Below are 12556 nucleotides of genomic sequence, written 5' to 3'. Positions count from 1 at the left end.
TAATTAATTTTTTCTTTTAAAGATTTTTACAGAGGAAGGGAGAGGGAGAGAGAGAGAGAGAAACATCTATGAGAGGGGCCTGGCACATGGCAGGTGCAAAGACAGTGTGGGCCTCTCTCTTCTCAGCGCAACCCCAGCTCCACACTCCTTCCTGGCCTCTGCACTCCGCCTCCCCTCCAGTCTCCCTCACCCACCTGTCAAAGCCCTGAGGGGCCAGTGGCCACACACACCTGAGCCAAAGGTGTCCTCCCATTCATTGAGGCTGGGCAGACTGAAGTGATGGTGGCTTGGTGACCCAGCCAGGCTGCCCCCCCGCTGAGCCCCCTCCCTTCTCCCACAGTTAAAGCGCAGAACAGTGGCAGGGGGTGTGTGCTGGAGCAGGTGGGGAGGCCTCCTGGCCCTGGGCCCCGAGGCCTGGCAGGCAGATGAGTCCTCAATCCTGGACCCCCGGGTGCCAGGCAAGTGTGTGAGAAGAGGCTCGTCCTGGATCCTGGTGGTGGGGCAGAGGGCACCCTAGTCTTTGACGAGCTTGTAGACGTGGTGCTGGGCCCCGTGCTCGCTGGTCGAGACTTTGAAGACAAAAGCAATGACGAGCAGGGTCTCCTGGGAGTCGCGGCTGGTGACCACCTGCAGGATGGTGAAGTTCTCCAGGACGCTGTTCATCATGTACTTCTCGGGCAGTGCCTCCTGCCATCCTCTGACCTGCAAAGCAATCATGGGTCTCGGTGTCATAGATGAGGAGTCTAGGGGGAGGGATCGGGGCAGAGTTGGAGTTCTCACCATGGCTGCCTGTCCCGTGCCTCCCACACGCTTCCACCAGGGATCTAGCTCTCAACCCTGGCATGTGTCCTGACCAGGAATCAAAATGGCAACCTTTTGGTACATGGGTCAACGCTCAACCACTGAGAAACACTGGCCGGGTTGTTTCTTTAACTTAAGTTATATTTTGATCCTTAATACTTTAAAAAGAGGAGAATATTTTATTGCCAATCGCAATAAAATTAATTTCATTTGGTAGTATATAGAATACTGACTTTAAAAAAAAGAAAAATTCTTAATAGTTCATGATACATTTATATTTTTCTAGGTTTGCTATCAGTATTTGTGAAAATTGAATGCTTACACTATAGTTCAGAGAGATTTCAGAATAATTTTGGATAAATAGCTATCATACAGTCAGAAAAATGTTTTTATTTCCATTTACTGTTCTTCATTTAGAGCATATGATTTTTAATATGTTCTATGATTTATTAAGGAAGAGATGTATTATTTCACAAATCTAAAAATAGTATAATACTGAAACTGAAAAACGATAGTTCCCTGCCTAACTTCTTTCTTTTCCCTGGATTCTACTTTCTGAAAGGAACCACATTCAAATCTCTTCGTTGTTGACTCTGCTAGTTTCCTTATATTTCTAAGTGATGCAATAGCTATTTATTGATTTTTCTATTTTGGACATTGTCTAATGTCTTTCATGAAAGATGACCATTGAGTACTTATATTGCTCTCCCTTTCTGTTTCACACTTCCCTCATTTACAGTACAGTTACATCATAATATTTAGTTAAAGCCATATTTAGCATTTACATTATTGTGACAATGTAAGTAAGTACTCATGGCAGAACTACAAAATATACCATGGTTACCCTTCCTTCCTTCTTCCCTTTCCTCTCCTTCCTTTCCCCCTTCCTCCCTTCCTCCCTTTCTCCCTTCTTTCCTTCCTCCCTCTTGCTTGTCTTTTTCTTTCATTTTTATCCTAGAATTAATAATTTTCTATCTTTTGTTTATTTAAAAATTTTTATATCCTCCACAAATTTGCTGCTAAGTTTTTCACTGGACTCCTAAAATTTCTACCAGTGTGATCAAATCCAACCTTGTATCTATTGATTCAATAGTTTTTCTTGAAGATACAGTGCCTGGAGTTATCTATTCTCCTGTTTCATTCTGGATTGGTTACTTTTTAGGCCTGGAGGCTTCTTTTATCATCAACCCTGGATTTTTTTCTTTCCTTTCTTGTGCTTTAATTTGTATCTCCTGTATCCCATCATGTCCTGTTTTTAAAAAGTACATTGATTCAACATTTATTGATCACTTTCTATGTATGTGCTGGTCACTGTTCTAGCACTGAGAATATAGTAAGGAATAAAACAAAGGTAAAGACAAAAAATCTGGAGGTAATAAGTATGTCATGGGAAAATTAAAGGAGAATAGGGATGGAGGATGATAGTTGGATGTCTATTAATTTTGATGAGGCCCATCCTTTGTAATTTCTTGAGAAAGAATGCACGAGGGGTAGAATATTTTAGATTTTGCTGTGTGATAATGTCTTTTATTTAACTTTCATATTTGATTGATAGCTTGTTTGGATATATAAGTATTAGAGACTGAAAATTATAATCTCTTCAAAAATTTTTTTCTCCCTGACAGCTTTTTAGTATTTTTATTATTTTAAAAATTGTTGATGTTGTTACTGGATTGTGCCTTGGCATGTGTGAATATTTTAAATCGCACTGTCTTTGGTATTTTATGTAAACCTTGTCAGTCTGAAAAAGTATATGCATGTGTTCAGAGAAATTTACTCGAATTATTTATTAGTATATGGGAATTTCTTTTTCTCTATTTTTTTGTTTCTGTTTCTAGACCTCTTGTTAGTTAAATGTTAAACTATCTGGATTAATTTTCTAATTTTGGTATCCATTTTCATCTATTATCTTTTTATCTTTTATTTGAAGTGGTTTTCTCAACAGCTTCCAATACTGTTTTCAAAATTTTTGTTTGATATTATACTGTTAAGTTATTTTTAAATCTTACCTGAGGATATTTTATTGATTTTTTAATTTGTTTTATTGATTTTAGAGAGAGAGGAAGGGAGGGAGGGGGAGAGAATCATCATTGATAGTTACCTCCCATATGTGCCCCCACCAGGGATTGAACCCACAACCTTTTGGTCTATGGACAAAGCTGTAATTAACTGAGCCACAATGCCAGGCTTACTTTTAATTTTTAAGAGCATTTTTTAGTTTTCTGAGTTTTGTTTTTGAGTAGTGAAGGAGCGAGATTTGATGGTTAATTTTATGTGTCAACTTTACTGAGCCATGGTGTGTCCACATATATGATCAAACATGATTCTGGGTTGTTTCTGTGTGATATTAACATTTAAATTAGTAGGCTGAATAAAGCAATTGCTCTCCTAAGGTGTGTGGGGCTGTTCATCTAGTCAGTTGAAGAACCTGATAGAACAGAAAGGCGCGTACTATCCTCTAAGTAAGAGAGAATTCCACCTGCTTGAATGCTTTAGAACTGGGACATCAGCTCTTTCCTGCCTTTGGACTCAAACAGAAACATGAGCTTTTTCTGTGTTTGAGCCTATTGGGCTTCAGACTGGAAGTAGGCCATTGGTTTTCCTAATTCTTATGCTTTTGGACTCAGAATAGAACTAGACCATTGGCTCTCTAGCTTGCCAACTCACCCTGCAGATCTTGGAATTTGTCACCCTGTGTGAGCCAGTTCCTTAAAATAAATAAAATCTATCTCTAACCCATTGGTTCTGTTTTTCTAGAGAACTTTGATGTAGGAGCATAGAGATACCAGGGAATAAAACAAAGTCCCTGCCCTGATTTTTTTTTACATGAAAATTTTAATCTTTCTTATGTTATTAATTATACTTTTCTTTAATCTCTTTCTCTCTACTGCCTTAACAATAGTGTCTGTTTTTTTATGAGGTTTTTTCTCCCCCCACCCCACCCCCCTATTTTTTTTATTTTTATTTTTGGTGTATGTATGTCATTGACAAAAGAGTCTTTCCTCTAACGACTAGTGACACTTTGCTCTCTGGTCATATTTAAGTGTATTGCACAAAAGGAAACATCTACTAGAGTATGTGTCTTTGTGGGAGTTGTCTACTGGTGATGAATAAGCTCTCTTTTGCCATTGATGGATTTTGACTTTTTTATGGCTTCTCATTTTTCTTAGAGAAAACTTATTTAATTTTGTTTAGAGTCTCATAGTTCAGTAAGTTTACTTTCATGTTATCTTATTTTATTATAGCCTTTATTAAGGCTTTTTATAATGTCTAGAAGTTTATTTATCTGGCAAGTAAAGTTTCAATCTTTTCCCATGGTGGGTATGGCCATACACTATGAGGAAAGGATCTGGGATTCTATTTTTTACACCAACTTTCAATCATTCAAATTATTTTCATCACTGTCCCTCAACCATGCTCCTATGTATCCAATGCATTCTGTTCCTGGCCTTTCTAGGGTTCTGAAATAAGCATTGGTTTACTTCCTCAAGTTTATTTTTCTCCAGGTTGTAGAGAAATTTTTTACCTTCTCTCTTATACTGTTGTTTCCTTTCTACAATCTTTGTCCTTGGTTTTTGCTAAGTTTAACCTGCAGTCACCTACCGTATTCCTTTTTTAAAGAGTAAAAGATAGTTTGGTGACTATCTAACCCACCATAATAAAAATTGATACTATATATACTGTCAACGTTTATGGCTTGAACCCCACCTCCAAAATAAAAGATGGCAAGATGGAGTATATGTAGTCTATCTTGTCATTCTGTGGCTGAATTTTATTTGCTTTATAGCATGATAATACTGGGAATTGTTTTTAAAATTTAGGTAAATTTATGAAGTGCATTCAGTACACTAAAATATGTCAGAGGTTTTTGTCTCATTTACTTTAAGGATGTTAGAATTAAATATGAATATAACCAATATAAATTAATTATAGCATTTTAATTGGTACCCTTTTCTCTGTATTTGACTGTTAATGGTGGTGGTGGTGGGGGGGTAATAGACTTATTTTGCTAATGAAGTTTATTTTTTTCCTGCAAACAATCAGACTTTTACCACCAAAGCCACATATTTGAAATTTGGTGGAACTTTGTTTATTTAATAATTTTACTAATATATACTATCTTGTTGTTGTTGTATGACTTAAGAACATTAGTAAGCTAAGAGTATATTTTAGTAAAAATTGACTAGTCAACAATCATGGCTATAGGAAATGATGGTCAATTAAATACAGCTTAGAACAAGTCTGAAATTATTGACTCAGTTGTTATGTTTTGAGTCCTTCCTCTCCAAAGTGCTGAAATGTGTTTTGAAATTACTTAGTTGCATTAGTGGTTGGATTTGAGGCTTTTAAAGTGTTTTTCACCAATACCTCTGGGAAAAGAATAACCAAGACTTTTAAAGGTACTATGCATTTTGCATCACTATATAATTGTAAATACTGTGATGAAATATTGCAATGATCATGAAAGACGATAACCATTAAGCTTTTCTTTCAACTATTAAAACTCACTAAAGGTTATATTGAGCTGTGGTTTATAAAATTGTTTAGACTAACGCCTTCTTTGATAATTATCTTAAAAGAGGAGAAAAATGCTGTAGGATAGCACGATTAATGAGTCATCTTTCTAGTTTTGGCAACTTCCTTAAGGATTGTGGATAATGTTTTAGTATGGTGAAAACTTGTTGGCTTTGACTAACAGCTGATTTTATTACAAAAATTAATTTTATATTATCATGGGCTTCAGTTTCTTTTTGTCTGTGTTTTTAATTCTTATCAGCATGTCTTTATATACCTGAAATGTGATCTTATTAAATGTTAATAATTTATAATTATGAATGAATTATAGACAAATTAAAATTCACTAGTATCTTTGAGAACTGTGAGATTTTTGTCCCCATACCCAAAAGTGTAAGTAAGATTTGTATTTTCACTTCATTTCTCATTTTGTCTTATTTTTTTTTAGCTAGGGAAAAGTTTTTCTCCAGGTGATTAGATGCTAGTTACTATAAGTTAACGATTGTGGGGTTATACATGATGCTTGGGAAAACAAGAAGCTTAATGTATTAGTAGTAGTTAATTTTTGTTTCTGAGCTTTGATAACAAATTGGACTCTTCCACTTCTATTTGTCCCTTCATGTCTAATTTGTTTTTCAGTTAAAATATTTTGTGTGACATACGAAGTTAAGAGCATACAAATTTTTAGATTGCAAATTTTTTATAGTTATACTAACTTGAACTAGTTTTATATCTGTCCTAAATCATTGTTTTAAATCGTTGTGAAATTTAAGTGTTACACTTCCTGATTTTACATTATAAGTAAATGTCAGTTTGTATACATAAATGAAAATCAAATTGATATTTACCTGTCTATTAAATTTTAGTCTCTCTACTGTTACATATTTTTTCCTTATAGAGTAAAGTTTTGAATTTTATATGACTTAGATAGTAAAAAGCCTCACCTGTTGGAGTTTTAGATCAAACAAAACTGATTTGACAAAAATAATATTAGTGAATCTGTTAAATATGAAATGTGTGATTTAAGAATTATAGGATATCCATTTGCCTTTCTTTTTTATTTCCTTTTTTCTAGCAAGAAAAATATCTTTCTTTCTATTAAAGTTAATTTCCATTTTGAGATTTTCCTTCCAGTAAGTGATCTTAATGAGAACTCGGTCAGTTTAAGGTCTTGCCTCATCATAATCTGGTGCTCTATCAGATTTCCATGTTGCTTGCTGAGCTGCTGTGTTGTGTAAAGAGCTGAGGAGGGAGTATGTGCTGCTGTTCCTTGACTGTGGCATCCCTTGAGTTGTCATCATCCCTTGATTCACTCACTGCTGTCTATCAACAAAGGTCACAGGTGTGTTCACCTTGTGCCCTCAAAGCCTCAGCTACTTGTACATCCGTCTAGAGTAATTTTCTGACTCTTCCAAGAACATGAGAATTTTTTATATTCAAGGCTCTTTTAGGTCCCTTTATCATTACATCTGCGTCTCTTTCCAATCCCTGTGCATTACTATGTTTAGGCAACTCTTTGAGACTTGGTGAAGTGAGGTGTGGGATCATCTGCATCAGCATCCAAAAAGTTAACCTGCAGTTTCTGCTTTATTTTTTCTCTCTCTCTCCTTCTTCCTTATTAAAAAACGGGGAGGGAGTGACACATGGTCTTCTCTCAGGGATATACTCCTTTATTCTATTGCTTTCTTTTGTATTATCTATTTCATTTTTGTAAGAAGAAGGAAAAGGCTTTTAAATTAAATAGGTATTTCTATCTAGTATTCTTGACTTGCTTTATTTCAGAAATATAAGACCTCTCTTTTATTGTTTCAGTTGGGTGACAATTGTGAATTGTGAATATTGTAAACTTCATGATTCACTAATTTCTAAATGTCTGCATGCTATTGAATCACAGAGTAATATAGCTTGAAGAAAATTTTAAGGGAGAATCTAAGACAGAGATATGTAAAGTGAATTGTGTCCATGGATGTATCCTCTTCATGTCCGAATCAGTTTGAGAACATAGATCTCATTACTTCTGTGGTGTTACTCTTTTTTTCAACAACACATTGCTTTATCTTTTCGCCCAGGTCTAGCCAATTACTACTCTCAAATGTCTAACTGACTTTGTATTTAATTTCCATTCTACTGTATATGTTCTGTTAGTGCAGCGGTTCTCAACCTGTGGGTTGCGACCCCTTTGGGGGTCGAACGACCCTTTTACAGGGGTCGCCTAAGACCATCCTGCATATCAGATATTTACATTACGATTCATAACAGTAGCAACATTACAGTTATGAAGTAGCAACGAAAATAATTTTATGGTTGGGTCACAACATGAGGAACTGTATTTAAAGGGCCAGAGGTTGAGAACCACTCTGTTAGTGTGTTCTTACTGACATTATTCATGAACTGGTATCCTGTAACAAAATTGGGGCTTATAGCCATTTTAGTCCTGAGAGTCACCTTTGGGTTTTCAGAACATACAAGGAAGTACTGTAATACAAAGTTGGAGATAAAAAAGAGAATGTAGAAAAGAAAGGATAAGGCCGGGGAGGAAAAAGAAGGATTTTGGCATGAAACAGAGTAGTCATTGGCGGGTGAAATGACATGGAATTTAAAAATCTTAAAGGTATTATATTCAGAAAATGTGAATATAGTTTATGGTTGCAATGGTAAGTAGCCCAACATTGTCTTTTGTTTTGAGCCTGGTAAAAGAACAGAAAAAGATCAATTAAGGGAGATCATGTAGGTAGGTTATAAGTGCCTCCTTAGTGTTAAGAAACAAAGATTCTGTATATTTTTCCAATTCTGGAAAAAAATATATATACATGCGTGTATCTCTTGAGACATACACATACATGCATTGGTATTTCTCAAATCCATATTTCAATTCAGGTAGGCCTACCCTGGTTTTATTAACATATATTTTATGTGTTTTGATATAAGAATTAGAAAAATTTATTTGTACACATTCTACTGGTTGATTTCCCCCCTAGGCTTTTTAATGAATAATTTATTCATAAAGAATATAGGTAATAGATTTAGATTATCTTTTGCTAATTTATAGGCTAGTAACTATAGTTTTCTAGCTCACAGTTGTCTAGCCAGATTCATGAATTTTTCTTGTCTCTTTCTCAATCATTAATCATCAGTTTTCCGTTATGTTTATTTACTACTATTTGTTGTGTTTATTTACTACTTAACTATGTGTTTCCCTCATTTGGGGTGATGCATCTTTTTTCTTAAAGAGCAAAACCAAAAATCTCTGTCTTTGGTGTTCTTTGCTGTCTTCCTTTCTTCCTTCCCAACTCCCAATGATTTAAGTTAAATTAGTGATATATCATGTTATAGAATGAAAAGGGCAAAATAACTGTAGATAGGTTTATTTTGTTTATATAGAATCAAATTTTTGCTAACTCGTTTATTTTCCTTTTTAATGTCAACTGTTCATGTGTTCATGGGGTTCCATTGCGTAGGCAGCATGTTTAACACAACCTTTCCTTTAAATTTAAGGTATGAAATTGAAATGTGTGATTTTTTTTATAATTGTTGTTTTTAAGAAATAATTTACTGAGTGAAATTTGTTCAGCTATTTTCTGCTATTTTTTAGGAGTGGCAGAATTCTATTCAGAAGAATGCAGGCCTGGCTTTTATTGAACTCGTCAATGAAGGAAGGTAATCTACTTTATATCTATTATATTTTACTTTAAAATATTACTCTACTTCTGCCATAGAAAGTGATAATTTTTTGGTACTATATTTTTTGTTTTTGCAGTCAGTAAAGTAGAAGGTAGTAATTATTAAAAATATGCCAATATTTAATCATTTTATGGTTTTCTTCATGGTTGCATCTTACTGATAAAGTTCTGATCTTATTTTCTCTCTCTCTCTCTCCCTCTCTCATTTTTGGTCTTATTTTTTCATTAAGTAAAGCTGAGTTTGGCAAAAGTAAACTGATGATTCTATTAGCAGATATAAGGAATCTGATGCTTATTTGGGTTTTCCATTAAGTTTTATTATATCTATAAAAACAATAATTAGACTAAGATGTCCATTGAACCGTGTCCAGCATGGCCAGGGTGAACCTGAGGAGGGGTGGTGAAGGATTAAAGAAAACAGACAAGAGAATACAGTTGGGACCAGGTGGATCACTGTGCCTGGATGAGGAAACAGTGACACAGCCTGTAAGCCAAAGCTTTATTTTATACAGTAGGTCCTCGGGTTACGTTGGAGATCTATTCCTACAGCGTGACGTAATGCGATTTTCTCCATAAGTCAGAACCCACCTACATAAGCACCTATGCCACTCACATGGAGCAAAATACGCAGTAGTAATGAAGTGAAACAGTAAAAAAAATTTAAAAGAAAGATAACAACTCCTGACCTTTACTTGTGGTAAATAAATAATAAAAAACATAAAGCACATATGTACATACATTGAAATGACAGAACTTTTAAAAATTTTTTTATAAATAAATGGGAGAAGGCGACATAACCACGAAACGACGTATGTCGAGTCCAACATAACCTGAGGACTGCCTATAGTCAGATCACACAAAGCAAAACAAGGGCAAGATGTTTACAATGTTCTTGCGAGTTTCAAATCTGCGTCTTTCCTGTTGTTGCCATTCTTTGAACTTTATCAAGCTTTGTTTAGGCAGCACTTGCTGCACCCACCCCTGCAGCCCACATCCGTTAGCTACCTAGGCCTGCAGGGTTGGACTATAAGGTCAAGCTTACAGCCATAGCCTTTTGGCTATAATTGTGCTGGGAGGGCTTTTCCCTCCAAGCTGGGACTTGTATGTGGCTTTGCCACAAGTCATTCCGAGGCTTGATCCTGTCTGAATGCTGTAGCCACTCTCCACAGTCCATATTATCTCTCTTATGTCATCGTCTGATCATAAGGGAGAGGGATCAAGTTTCATTTTCATTGAAGAGCAAAATTTTTAAATTTTGATAAAGTAAAATTTACCTATTTTTCATTAATGAATTACACTTTTGTAGGAAAATTCAGGAAATCTTAGCTTAATACAAGGTCCTGGATGTACATTTTTTTCCTAGAAAGACTATATTCATTTTCTAGAAATGTTATAGTTTTAGTCTCTACATTAGGTCTGTGATTCATTTTGTGTTTATTTTTTGCATGATGTGAAATAAAGGTCTAAGTTCACTTTTTCCTGTAGATATCTGATTATCTAGGCACCATTTGTTGAAAAGGTCACCTTTTTCCCCAGTGAATTGTCATCCCTTTTATTGAAAATCAATTGACCATAAATATAAAGGATTTATTTCTGTATTTTCAGTTCCTTTCTTTTGATCTCTTTTTCTGTCTTTATGCCAATACCATACTCTCTTTATTATTGTGACTTTGTAATATGTTTTAAAATTGGGTAGGCTAAGTCTTTTATGTTCCTCTTGAAAATTATTTTGACTACTAGAGGCCCGTTGCACGAAGAGATTCGTGCAATAGGCCTTCCCTTCCCCTGGCTGCCAGCACCAGTTTTCCTCCGGCACCCAGGACCCAGGCTTTCGCTGCTCTGTCCGGAGCCTTCAGTCTTCGCTCTGCCACTTCGCGCCTAGGTATGCAAATTAACCGCCATCTTTGTTGGGTTAATTTGCATACTCTCCTGATTGGCTGGTGAGCGTAGTGGAGGGACAGTCAATTTACATGTTTGTCTATTATTAGGTAAGATGTTAGGTCATTTACATTCCCATATAAATTTTGAATCAGCTTGTTAGTATCTATATAAAAAGTCTTTGGGATTGTGATGGGGATTGCATAAACTTTATAGATTAATTTGTGGATAATTCACATTTTAACCATTTTGGGGCTTTTAATTCATGAATCCTAGATGTTGCTTCATGTACTTAGATCTATAATTAATTAGCAAAGTTTTATTCTACAGACATGATACTTAAGAACTTATTCCTATGTATTTATTCTTTTTGAAACTATTGAGTGGAATTAGTAGATTTTCGCTATTGTAATAGGTATATAGTGATATATTATTATTGTTTTAATTTGCATTTCTCTAACATGTGACATAGAGCATCTTTCCATTTGCTAATTTGTCATTTGTATATCCTCTATGGTGAGGTGTCTGAAAAAGTCTTTGCTCAATTTTTTAATTGGGTGTTTTCTTACTGTTGAGTTTCAACATTTCTTTTTTATATTTTAGATAATAGTCCTTTATCAGATGTCTTTTGCAAAAATATTCCTATGTCTTGTCTTCTAATTCTCTTGACATTATCTTTTGTAGAGCAGTAGTTTTTAATCATAAGGACATTCAGCTCATCCATTATTTCTTTTGTGGATCATGCCTTTGGTTCTGTTTTTAAAAAGTCACTGCCATACCCAGGTCATCTGGGTTATCTCCTATGTTATTTTCTAGGAGTTTTATAGTGTTTTATTTTCAATTTTGTCTGAGATCCATTTTGAGTTAATTTTTGTGCAGTCTATAAGTGCTATGTCTAGAGCAGGGGTGGGCAAACTTTTTGACTCGAGGGCCACAGTGGGTTCTTAAACTGGACCGGAGGGCCGGAACAAAAGCATGGATGGAGTGTTTGTGTGAACTAATATAAATTCAAAGTAAACATCATTACATAAAAGGGTACGGTCTTTTTTTTTTTTTTTAGTTTTATTCATTTCAAACGGGCCGGATCTGGCTCGCGGGCCGTAGTTTGCCCACGGCTGGTCTAGAGTCATTTTTTTGGATGTGGATGTCCAGTTGTTCCAGCACTATTAATTGACAAGAGTATGATTGGTTTGTTTGATTGCCTTTGCTCTTCCATTGCCAAAGATCAGTTGACTATATTTATGTGGGTTTATTTATTGGCTCTTTATTCTGTACCATTGATCTGTTTGTCTATTCTTTTACCATTATAAACCACACTGTCTTTATTTCTGTAGTTTTACTGTAGTCTTGATGTCAGGTAGTGTTAGTCCTCCAACATTGTTCTTTTCCTTCAATATTGTGTTGTCTATTCTGTACCTTTTGCTTCTTATAAAGTATAAAATCAGTTTGTCGATATTTGTTGATATATTGCTGGGATTTTAAATGAATCTATAGACCAAGATAGGATGAACTGACATCTTGACAATATTGAGTCTTCCTATCTATCAACATGGGATATTTCTCCATTTATTTAATTCTTTAATATTATTTATCTGAGTTTTATAATTTTCTTCATATAGATCTTGTACATATTTTGTTATAGCTAATTTTTTTTGTTTCGGGGATGCTAATAAAAATGGTAT

The 12556-nt window shown here is 35.1% G+C and overlaps 1 protein-coding gene across 2 annotated transcripts in view; it reads left to right on the top strand.

Annotated features, from left to right (window-relative positions):
* LRBA (LPS responsive beige-like anchor protein) overlaps positions 1-12556 on the top strand; it is a 546641-nt gene that overhangs the window by 173858 nt on the left and 360227 nt on the right. Inside the window, exon 35 of one of the 2 annotated variants that reach the window (XM_014455776.2) lies at positions 8909-8973. The exons of the other annotated variant lie outside the window; for it this stretch is intronic. Coding sequence (XP_014311262.1) covers positions 8909-8973 — 65 coding nt within the window. The remainder of the gene's footprint in view (positions 1-8908; positions 8974-12556) is intronic. 2 annotated transcript variants of the gene reach the window in all.

Source organism: Myotis lucifugus, unplaced genomic scaffold (assembly GCF_000147115.1).
Source record: "Myotis lucifugus unplaced genomic scaffold, Myoluc2.0 scaffold_1, whole genome shotgun sequence".
Taxonomy (NCBI): Eukaryota; Metazoa; Chordata; class Mammalia; order Chiroptera; family Vespertilionidae; genus Myotis; species Myotis lucifugus.
This window is presented reverse-complemented; position numbering and strand designations above follow the sequence as displayed.